We start from the raw sequence: 14,871 nt of genomic DNA, 5'->3' as shown, positions 1-14,871 counted from the left end.
AGTGGCTTTCACTGCAGGAGTTGAGCACTGGTGTTTGTACAGTGGCTCACACAAGGTTCTCCTCTCCTTCCTTGGGCTCTCAGGTCTGTGTTTCAGCAGACCCTGAGATTTCTGTGTTGGTTATGTTACTGGTTAGTTGCTAAAATGTCATAGAGGGATAAAACTCTTGGCTGTGCATGGCAGCTGTCACAGTCTGCTGAGTGATTTGAGAACCATTTGTAGTTTTTGGTCTTAGTTGTTTCAATTCACTTTCCTACAATGAAAAGGTTAATCAGGAGAATTTAGTTGTCTTTTCCAAGGCTGAAGATACTGAGCCATTGTCTCTCTTTCACTTTGCTTCTTAGGACTCTGGAAGAAGCAGCTACAGTGCCTGTGGTTTATGCCACTGCTTATTATGCTTTGGTGGTTCGAGGTGGCATGAGGAAGGGTGAGAGCATCCTTGTCCACTCTGGCTCAGGAGGTGTGGGCCAAGCAGCCATTGCCATTGCCCTGAGCATGGGCTGCCGTGTCTTCACTACTGTGGGTGAGTACTGAGAGTCTAATGCTCTGGGGAGAAAGCTAAATCCATAATATATAGACATAATAAATAGAGGAAATGGATACATGTGTCTGTATATGAAAAGCAGCTCTTCATGTGTATATTCTTTTCCCTCAGTATGTTCTCCTGTAACTTTGATCTAGTTTCTAAACTGAGATCAGGATACAGGGTAAATACAGTTACTATGTGCTTGAAAAATCCACAGCACAGACAAATATATCTGCTTCTGTACATTATATAGTCAAAAGTATGAAAGAAAATCAAGGCTTCTTCATTTCAAATTGAGTACATTGATCAAAGAATGTTTATTATTGAAAGGCTTGATATGTTTTTGGTCCTTGCTTTGTCTCATAAATGAGCAGTGGGGGTTGGTCTCTTCTGCCAGGCAACCAGCAACAGAGCAAGGGGACACAGTCTCAAGTTGTGCCAGGGGAGGTCTAGGCTGGATATTAGGAGGAAGTTCTTGCCAGAGAGACTGATTGGCATTGGAATGGGCTGCTCAGGAGGTGGTGGAGTCAAGAAAAGCATGGATAAGGCACTTAGTGCCATGGTCTAGTTGATTGGCTAGGGCTGGGTGCTAGGTGACTGGATGATCTTGGAGATCTCTTCCAACCTGGTTAATTCTATGGTTCTACGAATAGTTTGGGTTGGAAGGGACCTTAAAGATCACTTAGTTCAAACCCCACTGGCATGGGCATTTCCACTAGACCAGATTGCTCAAGGCCTCATCCAGCCTGGCCTTGAATAGCCCCAGGGAGGGGGCATCCACAACCTCCCTGGGCAACCTGTTCGCGTCTCACCACCCTCACTGTAAAGAATTTCTTCCTAATATCCAGTCTAACTCTGCCCTCCTCAAGCTTCATTCCATCCCTTCTTGTCCTAGACACCCTTTGTCCTAAGATTTGACTCTGAGAGCTGTGAAACAAGTGCTTGTTGGCTGCTCATATTTACAATCCTTGAGGAGAAGATGTGCAGTGTAGAACAGGATGTTTCATCATTTAAAATAAAGGTAACATAAGAACACTGTCATCATTCAACCTGTCTCCTGCTTCCAGGCTCCACTGAGAAACGTGAGTACCTCCAAGCAAAATTCCCACAGCTGGATGCCAGCAGCTTTGCCAGCTCCAGAAGTACTGCCTTTGAGGAGCATGTGCTGCGAGTTACCAATGGAAAAGGTAAGCTCAAGGAATGGTTTTTTTTTCCTTCTTTAGTCATCTCTGCCATATTATGCAGTTGTACTTTTTTTAAAGACAAAAGGAGGCACTGAGCACCAGAGTTAGGCTGTCAGCAAAGATGAGTTGAAGTATTTGCTTCTCCTTTCATTACAGGTGTCAACATGGTGTTAAATTCCCTGGCAGAAGAGAAGCTCCAAGCCAGTTTGCGTTGCCTTGCTCGACATGGCCGCTTCTTGGAAATAGGCAAATTTGATCTGTCAAAGAACAGTCAGCTTGGTAAGATCATCAGGAAATGCATCTCATTAGGTTTAAGCATGCCAGCACAACCTGTTTGTTATCTTAACCCTGACTAGTCTTCAAATGCAGCAAAGGCCTTAGCTGGAATACTTGTTTCATTTTTATCACTAACAGTTGATGTGCTCTTTTCAACAAACACCTTCTGGGAGCTGCATGGCATTCAGCATTGTTCTGGAAGCCTGCAAATAATGACCTTCCTCAAATCAATATCTTCCTTAAAGTCAGTACAGGGGACATGCTGCCCAAAGTGTTTCGATAGGAAGGTAGTAAGAAGCAGCATTCACTGGGGACATGCTGCCCACAGTGTTTCCATAGGAAGGTAGTAAGAAGCAGCATTCACTGGGGACATGTTGCCCACAGTGTTTCCATAGGAAGGTAGTAAGAAGCAGCATTCATTTCACATGGCACTGCTTACCTCTGTGTCTGTTAGCTTGCAAATATCATAGCTCTGTTGGACTTGACTTAGAAATGTTTGTGGGTATGCCACAGCTATTTGTAATAGCTGAGTGCACTGTCAAACTCAGCAAATAAAGTTTATAGATATGCAAGCTTCAGTTTTGCTCTCTCTTCTGGGTAAACTTGGTCACTTGTAGAGTGAAAGCCATTGGAATTTTTCAGATAACTCAGAGAACCTGATCTTGAGAGAACCTCAGTTTGTTGTTTCACAAATATCTGGGCCATTTTGAATAGAATATGTTAGTTCTAGTTGGAGGGGACCAGCAATGACTATCTAGTCTAACTGGCACTTGTTCTTGCTAAACTTTGTGTCATTGATGATTGCCCAATGTACCAGTCTATCCAGACCTCTCTGCAAGGTGTCTTGTCCCTCAAGAAAGTCAGCAGCATCTCCCAGATTTTGATGGCACAGAGGCAAGATTAACCTGATTGTTCTTGGATGGAAAAACAAAATTGAGTGTTATAAAAGGATGTGTTAGTGAAAAGCAACAAGAATGTTCTCCTGTTGTAAAATGATTGCACAGAACAAGTGTTGACAGTCTCCTTCCTTATTCTAATTAAATTTCAAAAGATCTTAGCATCATGAAAAACTTCCTATGAGCAGGAGTTTCTTGTGGAGATGGACAGAGGGACATAGGATTCTAGCTCCTCTGTGACTCTAGAGGAGTGGCTCAGCTGTCACTAGACACAAACTGTCCTTTTTAATATCAGGCTGGCCGTGTTACAGCTTGTCCTCTCAGCACACAGTTTTTGTGAGTGGAGTTTCTGTTAAACTGGTCTGCTTGTAAGAGAACAACCTAATGAATACAGCATTTAGAGAGTATAGGTAAGAATGAGTGTGGGAAAGGTACAGTTCTACCAACAACTACTTTGCTCCTCGGTTTTACACTGCTGACCTACAAAGAGATGTTTTTGAAGCAGAAGACAAAATGTTTTGAGAACTCAGCAGCATCAAATCCTAACCAAATTGCTCTTTTCTAGGAATGGCTCTCTTCCTCAAGAATGTGTCATTTCATGGGATACTGCTAGATGCAGTCTTTGAGGAGGGAAGCCCAGAGTGGGCATTGGTATCAGAGCTGTTGACAAAAGGCATCAAGAATGGTGTAGTAAAGCCCCTGAAGCGTACGGTCTTTGATAAAGAAGAGGTGGAAGCTGCCTTCAGGTTCATGGCACAAGGAAAACATATTGGCAAAGTTATGATTAAGGTAATGAGATAATGGCCTTCTCTGATGCATCTGGAAGTGACTGTATTGAACACTTTGATCCAGTACAAGTCGAAGTTGTGTAACTAGGCCAGCATGGGCTTACTGTTTTCAACGCTGACAGTGTAATGAATGAACTGTTGGTGATTCTACAAGGCTCATTCTTACTGACTGGGGGAGCATAGCCTGGAAAGATAAGAAATGCATTGTGTATCTGATCTTAATGACTTCTTTTCTTGCCTTTGTTTTTTTTTGGGGGGTTAAAGGTCCAAGAAGAAGAAAAAGAATATCCTTTAAGAACATTTGATCCAGTTAAAATCCCTGCCATCTCCAGAACCTCCTGTCCACCTACCAAGTCTTATATCATCACAGGGGGGCTAGGAGGATTTGGGCTTGAGCTGGCACAGTGGCTAGTTGAGAGAGGAGCACAGAAGCTTATCCTGACTTCCCGTTCTGGCATACGGACTGGTAAGCAAAAATAAAGGAGCAGGGAATGTGACTGTCTTTGAACAGACCTCAGGTTTATAGTTTCCATTTCCCACTTGTCCTATCAGCTACTAATATCTTCATCTGTTTTCTTCTTATCATCTCTATATTCTATTCAAGCTGTGGTCCCTCTTTAAAGGAGAAAGTGCCTTTTAACTTCACCTCTTTTCCAACTAAATCTTCCCTGGTTTTTTTATGCTTACTGATTCTATCAGCTTTTTTGCCCTTACTTGGGATTTTTTTTACTTTTACCCCCTCTACAAGATTTTTATCACAGGCTATTAGGGGTTGGAAGGGACACAAGTAGATCATCAAGTCAACCCCCCCTGCCAGAGCAGGACCACACAATCTAACACAGAGCACAGAGGAACACATCCAGACAAGCTTTGAAAGTCTCCAGGGAAGCAGACTCCACAGCCTCTCTGGGGAGCCTGTTCCAGTGCTCTGTGACCCTTACAGTAAAGAAGTTCCCCCTTGTGTTGAGGTGGAACCTCTTTTGCTGCAACTTACACCCATTGCTCCTTGTCCTGTCCCATGGAGCAAGTGAGCAGAGCCTGTCCCCCTGCTCCTGACCCCCAGCCCTCAGATGTTTATAAACATTTATTAAATCCCCTCTCAGTCTTCTCTTCTCCAGACTCAAAAGCCCCAGGTCACTCAGCCTCTCCTCATAAGGCAGTGCCCTCCAGTCCCCTAATCATCCTCATAGCCCTCCACTGGACCCTCTCCAGCAGATCCCTGTCCCTCTTAAACTGGGGAGCCCAAAACTGAACACAGTATTCAAGATAGGTCTCACCAGGGCAGAGTAGAGGGGGAGGAGAACCTCCCTTGATTGTATCCTGCTTGTCTATATCACTGACTGTAGCACAGTGAATCCCACACCACAAAGAAAGGTCTCTAAACTCGTTGCTATGGGTACCCCTTCCCTTGAGTCACATGTGTTACGTGTGTGCTCTTGCTCCTTCAGGTAGTCAGTCTGTAGAGATTTGCTCTGCTGTCTGGTAACGTCGTTTTCACTCAGTTTTAATGGTTACAGTCACAGCATTTCTTATCAGTGGGTGGGTTTTGGTGTTTCTTCATACAAATTTAGATTTATTCTTTCTATTGGTAAGTTCACAGTTGCAGTACTTGTACAAACACAGAGATTAAATACTTCTACTTCTCAAGTTCTGGCTGTGCTACTGTAATCTGTTGCCTTAGTCTAATGTAGCCATTCTTTCCTTTCTCAGTACTCAAATACTTGAGAAGCTAATTTCCCTTCAATGGTGTACTTTTGGTTTGTTTTCTCACATCCCCCACCTCCCACCCCTTTTCCACTCTGATCTATTTGGAGTACTTCTGAAACTCGAACTATGTACTACTCTTGTGGCTGAATCAGGAACTGTTTAGCTATTCAGCCTCTGTCTAGTGAGAAAAGCACAAGAAAGACGTTAACCAAAGCCTTATGCTTTGAATACTTCATCCCAGGCACTGTTAACCTTGGGGTTTTTTTGTAGGCTACCAGGCTAAATGTGTGAGAGAGTGGAAGGCACTGGGAGTCCAAGTGTTGGTATCTACCAGTGATATTGGAACACTAGAAGGAACACAGCGATTGATAGAAGAAGCCTTGAAGCTTGGCCCAGTTGGAGGCATCTTTAATTTGGCTGTGGTAAGTGACAAAAGTGCTTAGGGCTTGTAAGAGACAACAACTCATCATGTGGCTTTTACACTGAGGACCACAGGGTTTTATAGTGTTAGGTTGCCCTGTTTCAAAGGACACTTTGCTTTGGCATTACCTAGTGACTAAAGGCTTACTGATATGGCCCCTTGACCTGGGAAGCAAGGGTATTTTGCTAGCAAACTCATTTCTGGGATAAGACAAAAAGTTGCTTAAGACTCCTGGGGACAGGAAGGATCCCATATGGAACTTAACAGTTGAAGGCTGCAGTGGCAGTTCTGAAAAATGCCAGGTTTGCCAAAAGCCTTTTGCTGCCCTTATTTCTGGACAGTCCAGATATGTCTGTGCTGTAAACATACAAAACCACCTGGCCCAGTGAAATCCTCTCACCTCTTATGTCACTGGCAGATTTGAACAGAAAAACTCGAGATACTGAAATGGCACCTTCCTTTTCTTTTCTCCCCACTTCCCTATCCCCCTTCAGGTCCTTAGAGATGGCATGATTGAAAATCAGACCCCAGAATTATTCTCAGAGGTCAACAAGCCCAAGTATTCAGGCACCCTTCACTTGGACCGGTAAGTGTCTGTAGGAGGGACAAAGATAAACTGCTTTGTGGTCACAAAGCTGATCGAACTCAGTCATTGTCTTGCACTAGCCTTCCATGCTGACATGCCGTTAGCAGGTTTGTTTTGACTGGGTTTCTCTTTCCTGCTCTGCTCAAAGGGTGACTCGTAAGAAGTGTCCAGACCTGGACTATTTCGTTGTGTTCTCCTCTGTAAGCTGTGGAAGAGGAAATGCTGGGCAAAGTAATTACGGCTTTGCCAATTCTACCATGGAGCGGATCTGTGAGCAGCGACAACATGATGGACTCCCAGGTAAGTTGACTTTATGCATTGTGCAGAATGATCTTATCTCAGCAAACATCCAAAGAACAGCTCACCAGGAACTTTAGCACTCGTCTGGAACAGTGAGGAATGCTGAAAGCTTCTTCCTCTCCTAGCTGTTCCCTTGAGTGATTCATGTGTAAATGAACCATTCGGCAGCACAAAGGCAATGCAGACCTTTGGCTAGCTGGTTTTTAACTCCCTTTTGTGGCTGCTACATACTTGAGTTGGTTGCCTAATACCTGAAATTCTGGTTTCTCCTCCAGGCCTGGCAATCCAGTGGGGAGCCATTGGTGATGTGGGCATCCTTCTGAAGACAATGGGAAACAAAGAGATTGTCGTTGGAGGAACCATTCCCCAGCAAATCAGCTCATGCTTGGAGGTGCTGGATACCTTCCTGAATCAACCTCATCCTGTCATGTCCAGTTTTGTCCTAGCAGAGAAGGTCTCTGTGAAATCTGAGGGAGGTGGTCAGCGGGATCTTGTAGAAGCTGTGGCTCACATCCTGGGTGAGTGCTCTCAGACAAGTCCTTCCGGGCAGCATCTGCTGTCTCAGTGCTTTTTGGAAAGCAGTGGTGCTGCCGTAGGTGCTGAAGATGGCCTTGAAAGACCCTTCAGCTGCTGTTTGTTCCACTTTCAGGTGAAAGAAGGAAGCTGAGCAGACTGTGTGCTTTTTTTTTCTCAGGTGTCCGTGACGTGAGCAGTCTGAATGCTGACAGCTCTTTGGCAGACTTGGGCTTGGATTCCCTGATGGGTGTGGAGGTGCGCCAGACCCTGGAGAGAGACTACGACATCGTTATGACCATGAGGGAAATTCGGCTGCTTACAATCAACAAACTGCGGGAGCTTTCCTCCAAGACTGGGAAACCAGAAGGTAGTGTGTTGGGAACTAGCCACCTGAGCCCAAACAATTAAGCTTCCAGTCCATCTTTCATCTGTATTGATAGGGTTTTCTATCACATCACAACAAGATCACGAAGCAAGGTTATAGCTGAACAGCTCTTGAGTGGCAGATGTGTCACTGAAGTGAATTGACAGCTGGGTCAGGCCCATCAGTTCTTGGGGCAAGGATATAAAAAAGAGCATGAGAGATGCTTTCTTGCCTGGCTGGTACCTGCCCACGTTGAGTACTCTTATTCAGCTGTGTGCAGATTCTAATTTGAAACCTTCTACCTAAGGAATAGAGTGCAGTGTCATGCTTATTGTAAGCTAAAAGCAGATGCAGTTGATACAGAGCAGCTGACAACAGGAAGGTCTCCTTGTCTGTGCCCCCTGATAATTTAGTGAGCCAGTGTGCTAATCCAGAGCATCCTGGAGTTCTCCTTTAGGACTGTGGCCATGTGACCAAGAGTGATCCTGAATCTAATTGTGTTTCTCTGCTGTGCTTCTTTTCAAAGAGATGAAGCCATCGCAAATGGCGAAGGCAGGCCCAGGTGAACCTCCAAAACTGGATTTGAACAACTTGCTGGTGAACCCAGAGGCACCAACAGTCACCCGTCTCAATGATATCCAGAGCTCAGAGCGACCTCTCTTCCTCGTCCACCCCATTGAAGGATCCATTGCAGTTTTCTACACTCTTGCCTCCAAACTCCGTGTACCCTGCTATGGGTTCCAGTGCACAAAAGGTATCTCAGTTCTTTAGCATCTTGAGTTTGTAAACATATAAAATGCTGGAGTTTAGTAGTTGCTTTATGGAGCTGTTTCTGAGTTCTCAAACTCAGTACTTGAAGCCTGCTTGGGATCGTGTTGGACATCCCCAGGTTACAAGAGATGTGCTAGGCTGAACTGAGAAGCTCATGTATGGGGAAAAGGAATGATTGGATGTTGCATTGAGGCCCCAGGGGAAAAAGAACAATTGGATGTTGCACTGAGGCCCTGCCAGCAGATAAATATGCAGGATCAAAATAAGGCATGCTGTTCAGCTGTCTTTGGAAAGCAGAAACCTTCCTATTCCCTGTCCATAATGTACATTGCTATCGTTTGGAAACTTCCCTTCAAAATAACCTGGATTGTTTCTGAGCTCATGGAAATGTTTCTGACTTGCTTCTATGTTCCAGCTGCTCCTGTGGACAGTGTACAGAGCCTGGCAACCTACTACATTGGCTGTATGAAGCAGATACAGCCTGAAGGACCCTACCGCATTGCTGGATATTCTTTTGGTGCCTGTGTAGCCTTTGAAATGTGCTCCCAGCTGCAAGCACAGCACAAAGGTTCCCATGCACTCAACAGTCTGTTCCTCTTTGATGGGTCTCATTCCTTTGTGGCAGCATACACTCAGGTAAGCAATGGAAAGGAAACCACCTGTCTGGGGTCCATCTTGTGCCATCAGGGCTCACCTTCTGGAAGTTTATTACTTTAGATATGAGCAGTCTGAAAAACTGACAGACTTTTTTCTTGAGTGGGGAGTTGGGAAGCAACTGTAGATACAGTGGATGCTTAGGGGTGACTGAAGGATGGAAGAAGATGGGGGTGGCCTTTATTAACTGGCAAAGGCTAGCACACAAATATGTGTCCTCTGGAAGAACCTGGAGCCAGCAAGACAAGATCCTCATGTTGGGGTGCTTGTTTAAACCTCCCTTTCCACTTCTGTTGTACTTTGTAGAGGATACTAGGCTCTTGGCAATTGCCAGCTGTGGAATTGCTTTCTAGTCTGTCCTCAAGGGATATTCCTTCTCCACCCCAAGCCTCAGTCTACCTCTTTTCCTAGTTCAGATCCCTTTGTTCTGCAGTTGTTTTTATCTAACACACAAGATCAGACACACCCCTCTCATATTTGAATTTGGTTCTTCTCTTTTCCAGAGCTACAGAGCCAAGCTGTCAGAGGGAAGTGAGACTGCACTGGAGGCTGAAGCTTTGTGTGCCTTTGTTCAGCAGTTCACAGGCATTGACTACAATAAGGTAAGGAGGTTTTGGGGGGGGTTGGGGGTTTCTTCACCTGTCTCTGTATGTTGCATAAAATGGATGCGGTTTGGTTTTTCCTTTCTATAATGGCAATGGTTTCCCAGATACTGAGACTAATGGAGGGAAAAAATGTTTCTGTTTTCAGCTACTGGAGGTTCTTCTGCCCCTAAAAGATCTGGAGGCTCGTGCAAATGCTGCTGCAGACCTGATAGCTCGAGTTCATACAAACATCAATCGTGATGCACTCAGCTTTGCTGCTGCTTCCTTTTACCATAAACTGAAGGCTGCTGACAAGTATGTCCCAGAGTTCAAGTATCATGGGAATATAACACTGATGCGGGCAAAGTCTAACAACGAATATGAAGAAGGTCTGGGCGGAGACTACAGACTCTCAGAGGTCAGTTTGAGGCCCACAGGTCTCTGTTGAGGTTCTTCTGATATTCGGGGGAGTGAATGAAAAGCATGGAAAACAACTGTGTTGAGAGGAAAGGGATGGAACCAACCTGAAATAAATGATCGTTCTGCAGCTGTTGTGCTCTAACAAGAACTAGCAGCCCCCAAAAGCAAACAAGTTGATTGGTTCTAGGCATTTTCTCAGGGTAGTGTAGTCTCTGTATTTGGTGTTTTATATAGCTGATACTTGTAGCTCCCTAGATGCACTTGAGATAATAAAGATGTTAAAAGAGTAACATGACAGAACAACTTTCAGTCTCCTCCAATTCACTGTAGACCCTTAAAGTCTATCTGCTGCATGAGGACAGGTTTTTGAAGAGGAAATGTCAGCCTTCTGACAATAGAAGTGACTTTTTCTTAGCTTTTGTGGATCACTTACAAGTTAATATGTGGGCTTTCTGTGAGCCTAAAAGAATTCAGGTTTTGGCCTGTAGTCCAGATAAGGTCACTGTTCTTTAGTCTGTGTTCATACAAAAGGGTCAAATGCCTTACATGATAGTTCAGATTGCAGGGAAAAGGAAGTGCTTTTCAGAATTACCTTCCTGTATTCAGCATCTTATCCCTTCTAACTTACATTCATTATCAATTCCAGGATAACTTCTATGTTATTAAGAGTACATAATCATAGAATCAACCAAGTTGGAAGAGACCTCCAAGATCATCCAGTCCAACCTATCACCCAGCCCTATCCAATCAACTAGACCATGGCACTAAGTGCCTCATCCAGTCTTTTCTTGAAGACCCCCAGGGACGGTGCCTCCACCACCTCCCTGGGCAGCCCATTCCAATGCCAATCACTCTCTCTGTGAAGAACTTCTTCCTAACATCCAGCCTATACCTACCCTGGCACAACTTGAGACTGTGTCCCCTTGTTCTATTGCTGGTTACCTGGGAGAAGAGGCCACCCCCCACCTGGCTACAATGTCCCTTCAGGTAGTTGTAGACAGTAATAAGATCACCCCTGAGCCTCCTCTTCTCCAGGCTAAACAGGCCCAGCTCCCTCAACCTCTCCTCATAGGATTTGTGCTCCTGGCCCCTCACCAGCTTCGTTGCCCTTCTCTGGACATGTTCCAGCACCTCAACATCCTTCTTGAATTGAGGGGCCCAGAACTGGACACAGTACTCAAGGTGTGGTCTGACCAGTGCTGAGTACAGGGGAAGAATAACCTCCCTTGACCTACTGGCCACACTGTTCCTGATGCAGGCCAGGATGCCATTGGCTCTCTTGGCCACCTTAAAGAAAGATTTATGGTGGTGGGAGAAAGATGAGGTGGAAGGGAGGGGTTTTTTGTTGTTTTCTTAAGGGCTTAGAAGTAGCTATTTTGTCATTAATTCTTTGATACCTTAGGCAAATTACTCTGTTATCATTCTTTAGGTTCATTGGTTTCCTGCCCAGTTTATATTTGAGTGGATCACCTGCCAGATTGCCAAAACTACTGTACTTTAAAACAGTGGTTCCAAACAATGCTCTGCATCTGGTCTATGATAAGACGTCAGAGTAAAACCGGTGCTGGTTTTGGTAGACAGTGGTGTTACTGAGCAGCTTCGACTGCCAAAGCCCAAAGAGCTCAGCGACCATCTGATTGTAAATTGTGAATGGAATATAAGATTTTCTTTTTCACATCTCTGCAGGTGTGTGATGGGAAAATATCTGTCCACGTCATTGAGGGAGATCACCGCACCTTGCTGGAGGGAAACGGCGCTGAGTCAATTATTGGCATCATCCACAGCTCGCTGGCAGAGCCTCGCGTCAGTGTCAGGGAGGGCTAACGTCTGCTTGCTCACTGTCAACGAGGAAGAAACTGCCAACAACATTCCTTGTTATGATAGACCCCAAGGAACTCTTCCTGTTGTTTAACATCTCATCTGCTCTGTTGCCAGAACTGGGAAGTTCAGCTGATTTGGTCTTTTTCTCTCTCCTTCTTGCTCATCTTTTCCTTTGTCGCCTTTATGGATTCTCTTTCCTCCTTCTCTTCCTAACCTTTATTTTCCCCTGGTATCCCTGTCCATGTTGCCGTAGTGCTGTGACTTTGTCACTGTGCACTGCTCTGAAGGTTCTCCACTGATGGTTGCTTCCTACACCTTTGGCAGTATGAAAAACAAAGTTAGGAGTAGATTACTTGTGCTTTGTATTGTTTTGTCTTAACAGTATTCCAAAGTGGGATAGCACTTGTTGACCAAGCCCAGTGAGCAGGGAGAAGAGCTGCAGCTGATTTCGGAGATAACCTTTTGTCTGTGAAGAATCTGTCTGTAGTTGAGTCAGAAAGAGAATTCCATTGAGGCTTTTGTAACTATATTTTTTTAATTTGATATATTCTAAGTATTTATTGTGTCAAACCAGAGACTTCTTACTTGGTTTTAATTTATCATGGGTTATAGGAGAAAAGAAGCATCCCTTTTTGGAGGGGAAGGTTTATTCTACAAGGGGAAGTTGTCCATCTGTTACACCAAAGTGAATCTTTGGAACAGTCTGGTTTCTTTTGTTGTTTAATTGTTGTTTGGTTTTGGGGTTTGTTTCTTTTTTATTTTTAATTCTACTGCTCTGCCCTGTTCAGAAAGGAAAAGGTAGAAGGAAGGGGTTTTGACACCATCCACTCTTTGGAAGAATGAGAGGGATGGGAGGGAAGAGTAGATGGTTTGACAGATGCCACTGTATTGCACAGCCTTAGCTTGGGCATGATACAAACAGGCAAAGGTGTCCCTGGAGAGGTACTTTCTTTATATTAATGCAGGGTCCTGTGCTCTGCAGCATCAGAACCTTAGTAAAGCATTAAGCCTATTACTTTACCCTGTTCCCTTCCACCTCCAGTCTCACCACCCAATCAGACATTTGGAATGGGGCAGGAAATAGAATTCTTCAACAAGAACTGAATGAACAAATACTCTTACCCCTGCTGTCCCATAACCAGAGATCAGGCAAACCTTGCAAGCACCTTCCCAGAGCCCCTGTATTTAGCATGGGGCTTGCTTAAGCCTCGTGTATTCATTTTCCTTGTAATGAGACTGGAGATCCCACATAAGTTAGCTAAGTAATCAGTTTGATGGTATGGTTTTAAAATGTAGTACCTTTTTAAAGGAAACTTGCATAAAATTCAATTTAAAAAGTTTCTTGCCTTTGCTATGCTGGATCTGTCCTTTCCAAAATCAGTAAATCCTTGCTACACTTATGATACAGAGGAGACCTGGGTAGCAACAAAGCGCCAACTAGGAGGAGTCCTTGTGCCTCTCAGAACTGCTGTAAAACCCCAGTTCTCTCCATCCTGCAGTGAAGTATCCTGGTAGTGCAGCAGCATTTCTGTGGCAGGAATGGATGGCTCTTGACTGCAGGTTCTGACCTAGTGTCTTCTGCTTCTACCACCCTCTGTTGATAGTGGCTGGGTTAACTGGTTTTAGTTTTATAAAATATTTCTTTTGTGAAATCTGAAATAAAACCAACATGATGTCAGCTTAAAGCATTTCCAGAATAAGTCTTTTTGTTTTGTTTTGTTTTTAATACTTTTTTGGTCTGAAGAGTGTCTTTTTCTCTTTGGCTTTCCTAGTATTAAACAGAATTGATCACTGGTTGGCTTTTTGTCTTAATTCTTTACCACCATTTCTTAACGCTGTGTTTCATCACATTTCTTGGTATAAAGCAAAACCTGCTGCTGGCATATCTGATCTGGAGTCTGTAGAAACAATAATAAAGAAGACTTCATATTCTAGACCATGGCTTCGTGCTGCCATGATTTTGGTACCCTAGATGCAACCAAGCCACCCTCACCCACTAGACTGAAGTGGAAATGCTTAAATTCTAATCCTAGCTCCACTGCTGTGAATTTGGACAGGCCATTAATGCTAATGCTTCAGTTTCCCCATCTGCAAAATGAGACTAATAGCATCTCAAGGTCATTGAGAGTGTTAGGTAGGCAATTAAGTTGTTAGGTATGATGACTAGGTGTTAACAGGAGGAGGGAAGTGGGTGAAGTGTCTTAGAGGTGCTGAGAATCAAATAGTAAGGAGTGTCTCTGAACTGAGCATATTCTGAGACTTCAGTGTATCTTTGTGCTATCCATGCACATGCCAGCATAGGATACTACCCAAAACAAAACAAATACGGACTGCTTGCTTGGTTTACTTCAAATTTCACTACTTGAAGTTGTACTGAGTTTGAAAAGAGATGAAAGATTCCTACTTGCCGTGATTTTATTGGAAACTTAGGCCGAAAAACAAAGGTGTGGTTAAATTTTAGCAGAGTGATTGCAGTTGTTTGCTTAAAGTGTTTAACAAGAATGGTCTCTGTGGAGGGAGGAAAGGCTAACACTGGCTCAGCTGTCAAAGCAGGAGTTGGACAAGTTCTCTCTAAACATAAATGTGCGTGATTTCATCAAAGCATAGCTTGATTCTGGTTTAGTAGTAGAAGTTCTTTGAGAATTACTTAACAGCCTAAATGCTCTCAATGTTCTTGTGATGGGAAAAGCAGAAGATTGGGGTGGGGGGTTTTTTGGGGGGAGGGTCCTCCATAATTGTCTAATTCTGAGCTGCTGCTCTGTAACCCATTATGTAATTGGCTGCTGAATACAGTGTGCCAAAAATAAAAACCTTACTAGCTCTGCTACTGCTTGTTGTTTCTCAGTGGTCCATCAGAGAGACAGAGGTAGAACAATTCATAATGCAAACAAATGCTGCAGTTGCTTGTTCTGAGAAGAGAGGGACAGAAGCAAAGTCCTTTATGTCTACCTTTCTAGCCAAAACTGAAGTGGAAGTCTCTTCTCAGCTGATGCTGCTTTTCACCTAGCACTGCACCATGCTACTCCTAAGACTTGCCAAGCACAGTTCCATGTTGCC

At 44.1% G+C, this 14,871-nt stretch overlaps 1 protein-coding gene across 1 annotated transcript in view; it reads left to right on the top strand.

The window, feature by feature from the left end:
- FASN (fatty acid synthase) overlaps positions 1 to 14,641 on the top strand; it is a 45,286-nt gene extending 30,645 nt beyond the window's left edge. The window contains exons 29-43 of the mRNA XM_064150851.1: positions 345 to 523; positions 1,594 to 1,713; positions 1,867 to 1,989; positions 3,448 to 3,671; positions 3,935 to 4,136; positions 5,648 to 5,799; positions 6,293 to 6,384; positions 6,533 to 6,684; positions 6,960 to 7,202; positions 7,379 to 7,567; positions 8,091 to 8,318; positions 8,751 to 8,971; positions 9,493 to 9,591; positions 9,740 to 9,991; positions 11,680 to 14,641. Coding sequence (XP_064006921.1) covers positions 345 to 523; positions 1,594 to 1,713; positions 1,867 to 1,989; positions 3,448 to 3,671; positions 3,935 to 4,136; positions 5,648 to 5,799; positions 6,293 to 6,384; positions 6,533 to 6,684; positions 6,960 to 7,202; positions 7,379 to 7,567; positions 8,091 to 8,318; positions 8,751 to 8,971; positions 9,493 to 9,591; positions 9,740 to 9,991; positions 11,680 to 11,817 — 2,614 coding nt within the window. The 3' untranslated portion in view covers positions 11,818 to 14,641. The remainder of the gene's footprint in view (positions 1 to 344; positions 524 to 1,593; positions 1,714 to 1,866; positions 1,990 to 3,447; positions 3,672 to 3,934; positions 4,137 to 5,647; positions 5,800 to 6,292; positions 6,385 to 6,532; positions 6,685 to 6,959; positions 7,203 to 7,378; positions 7,568 to 8,090; positions 8,319 to 8,750; positions 8,972 to 9,492; positions 9,592 to 9,739; positions 9,992 to 11,679) is intronic.
- The last annotated feature ends 230 nt before the right edge of the window (positions 14,642 to 14,871 follow it).

The sequence above is a fragment of the Pogoniulus pusillus genome, chromosome 11, assembly GCF_015220805.1.
Source record: "Pogoniulus pusillus isolate bPogPus1 chromosome 11, bPogPus1.pri, whole genome shotgun sequence".
Lineage (NCBI taxonomy): Eukaryota > Metazoa > Chordata > Aves > Piciformes > Lybiidae > Pogoniulus > Pogoniulus pusillus.
The sequence above is the reverse complement of the archived record's forward strand: the minus strand, read 5'-3'. Positions and strand labels throughout refer to the sequence as shown.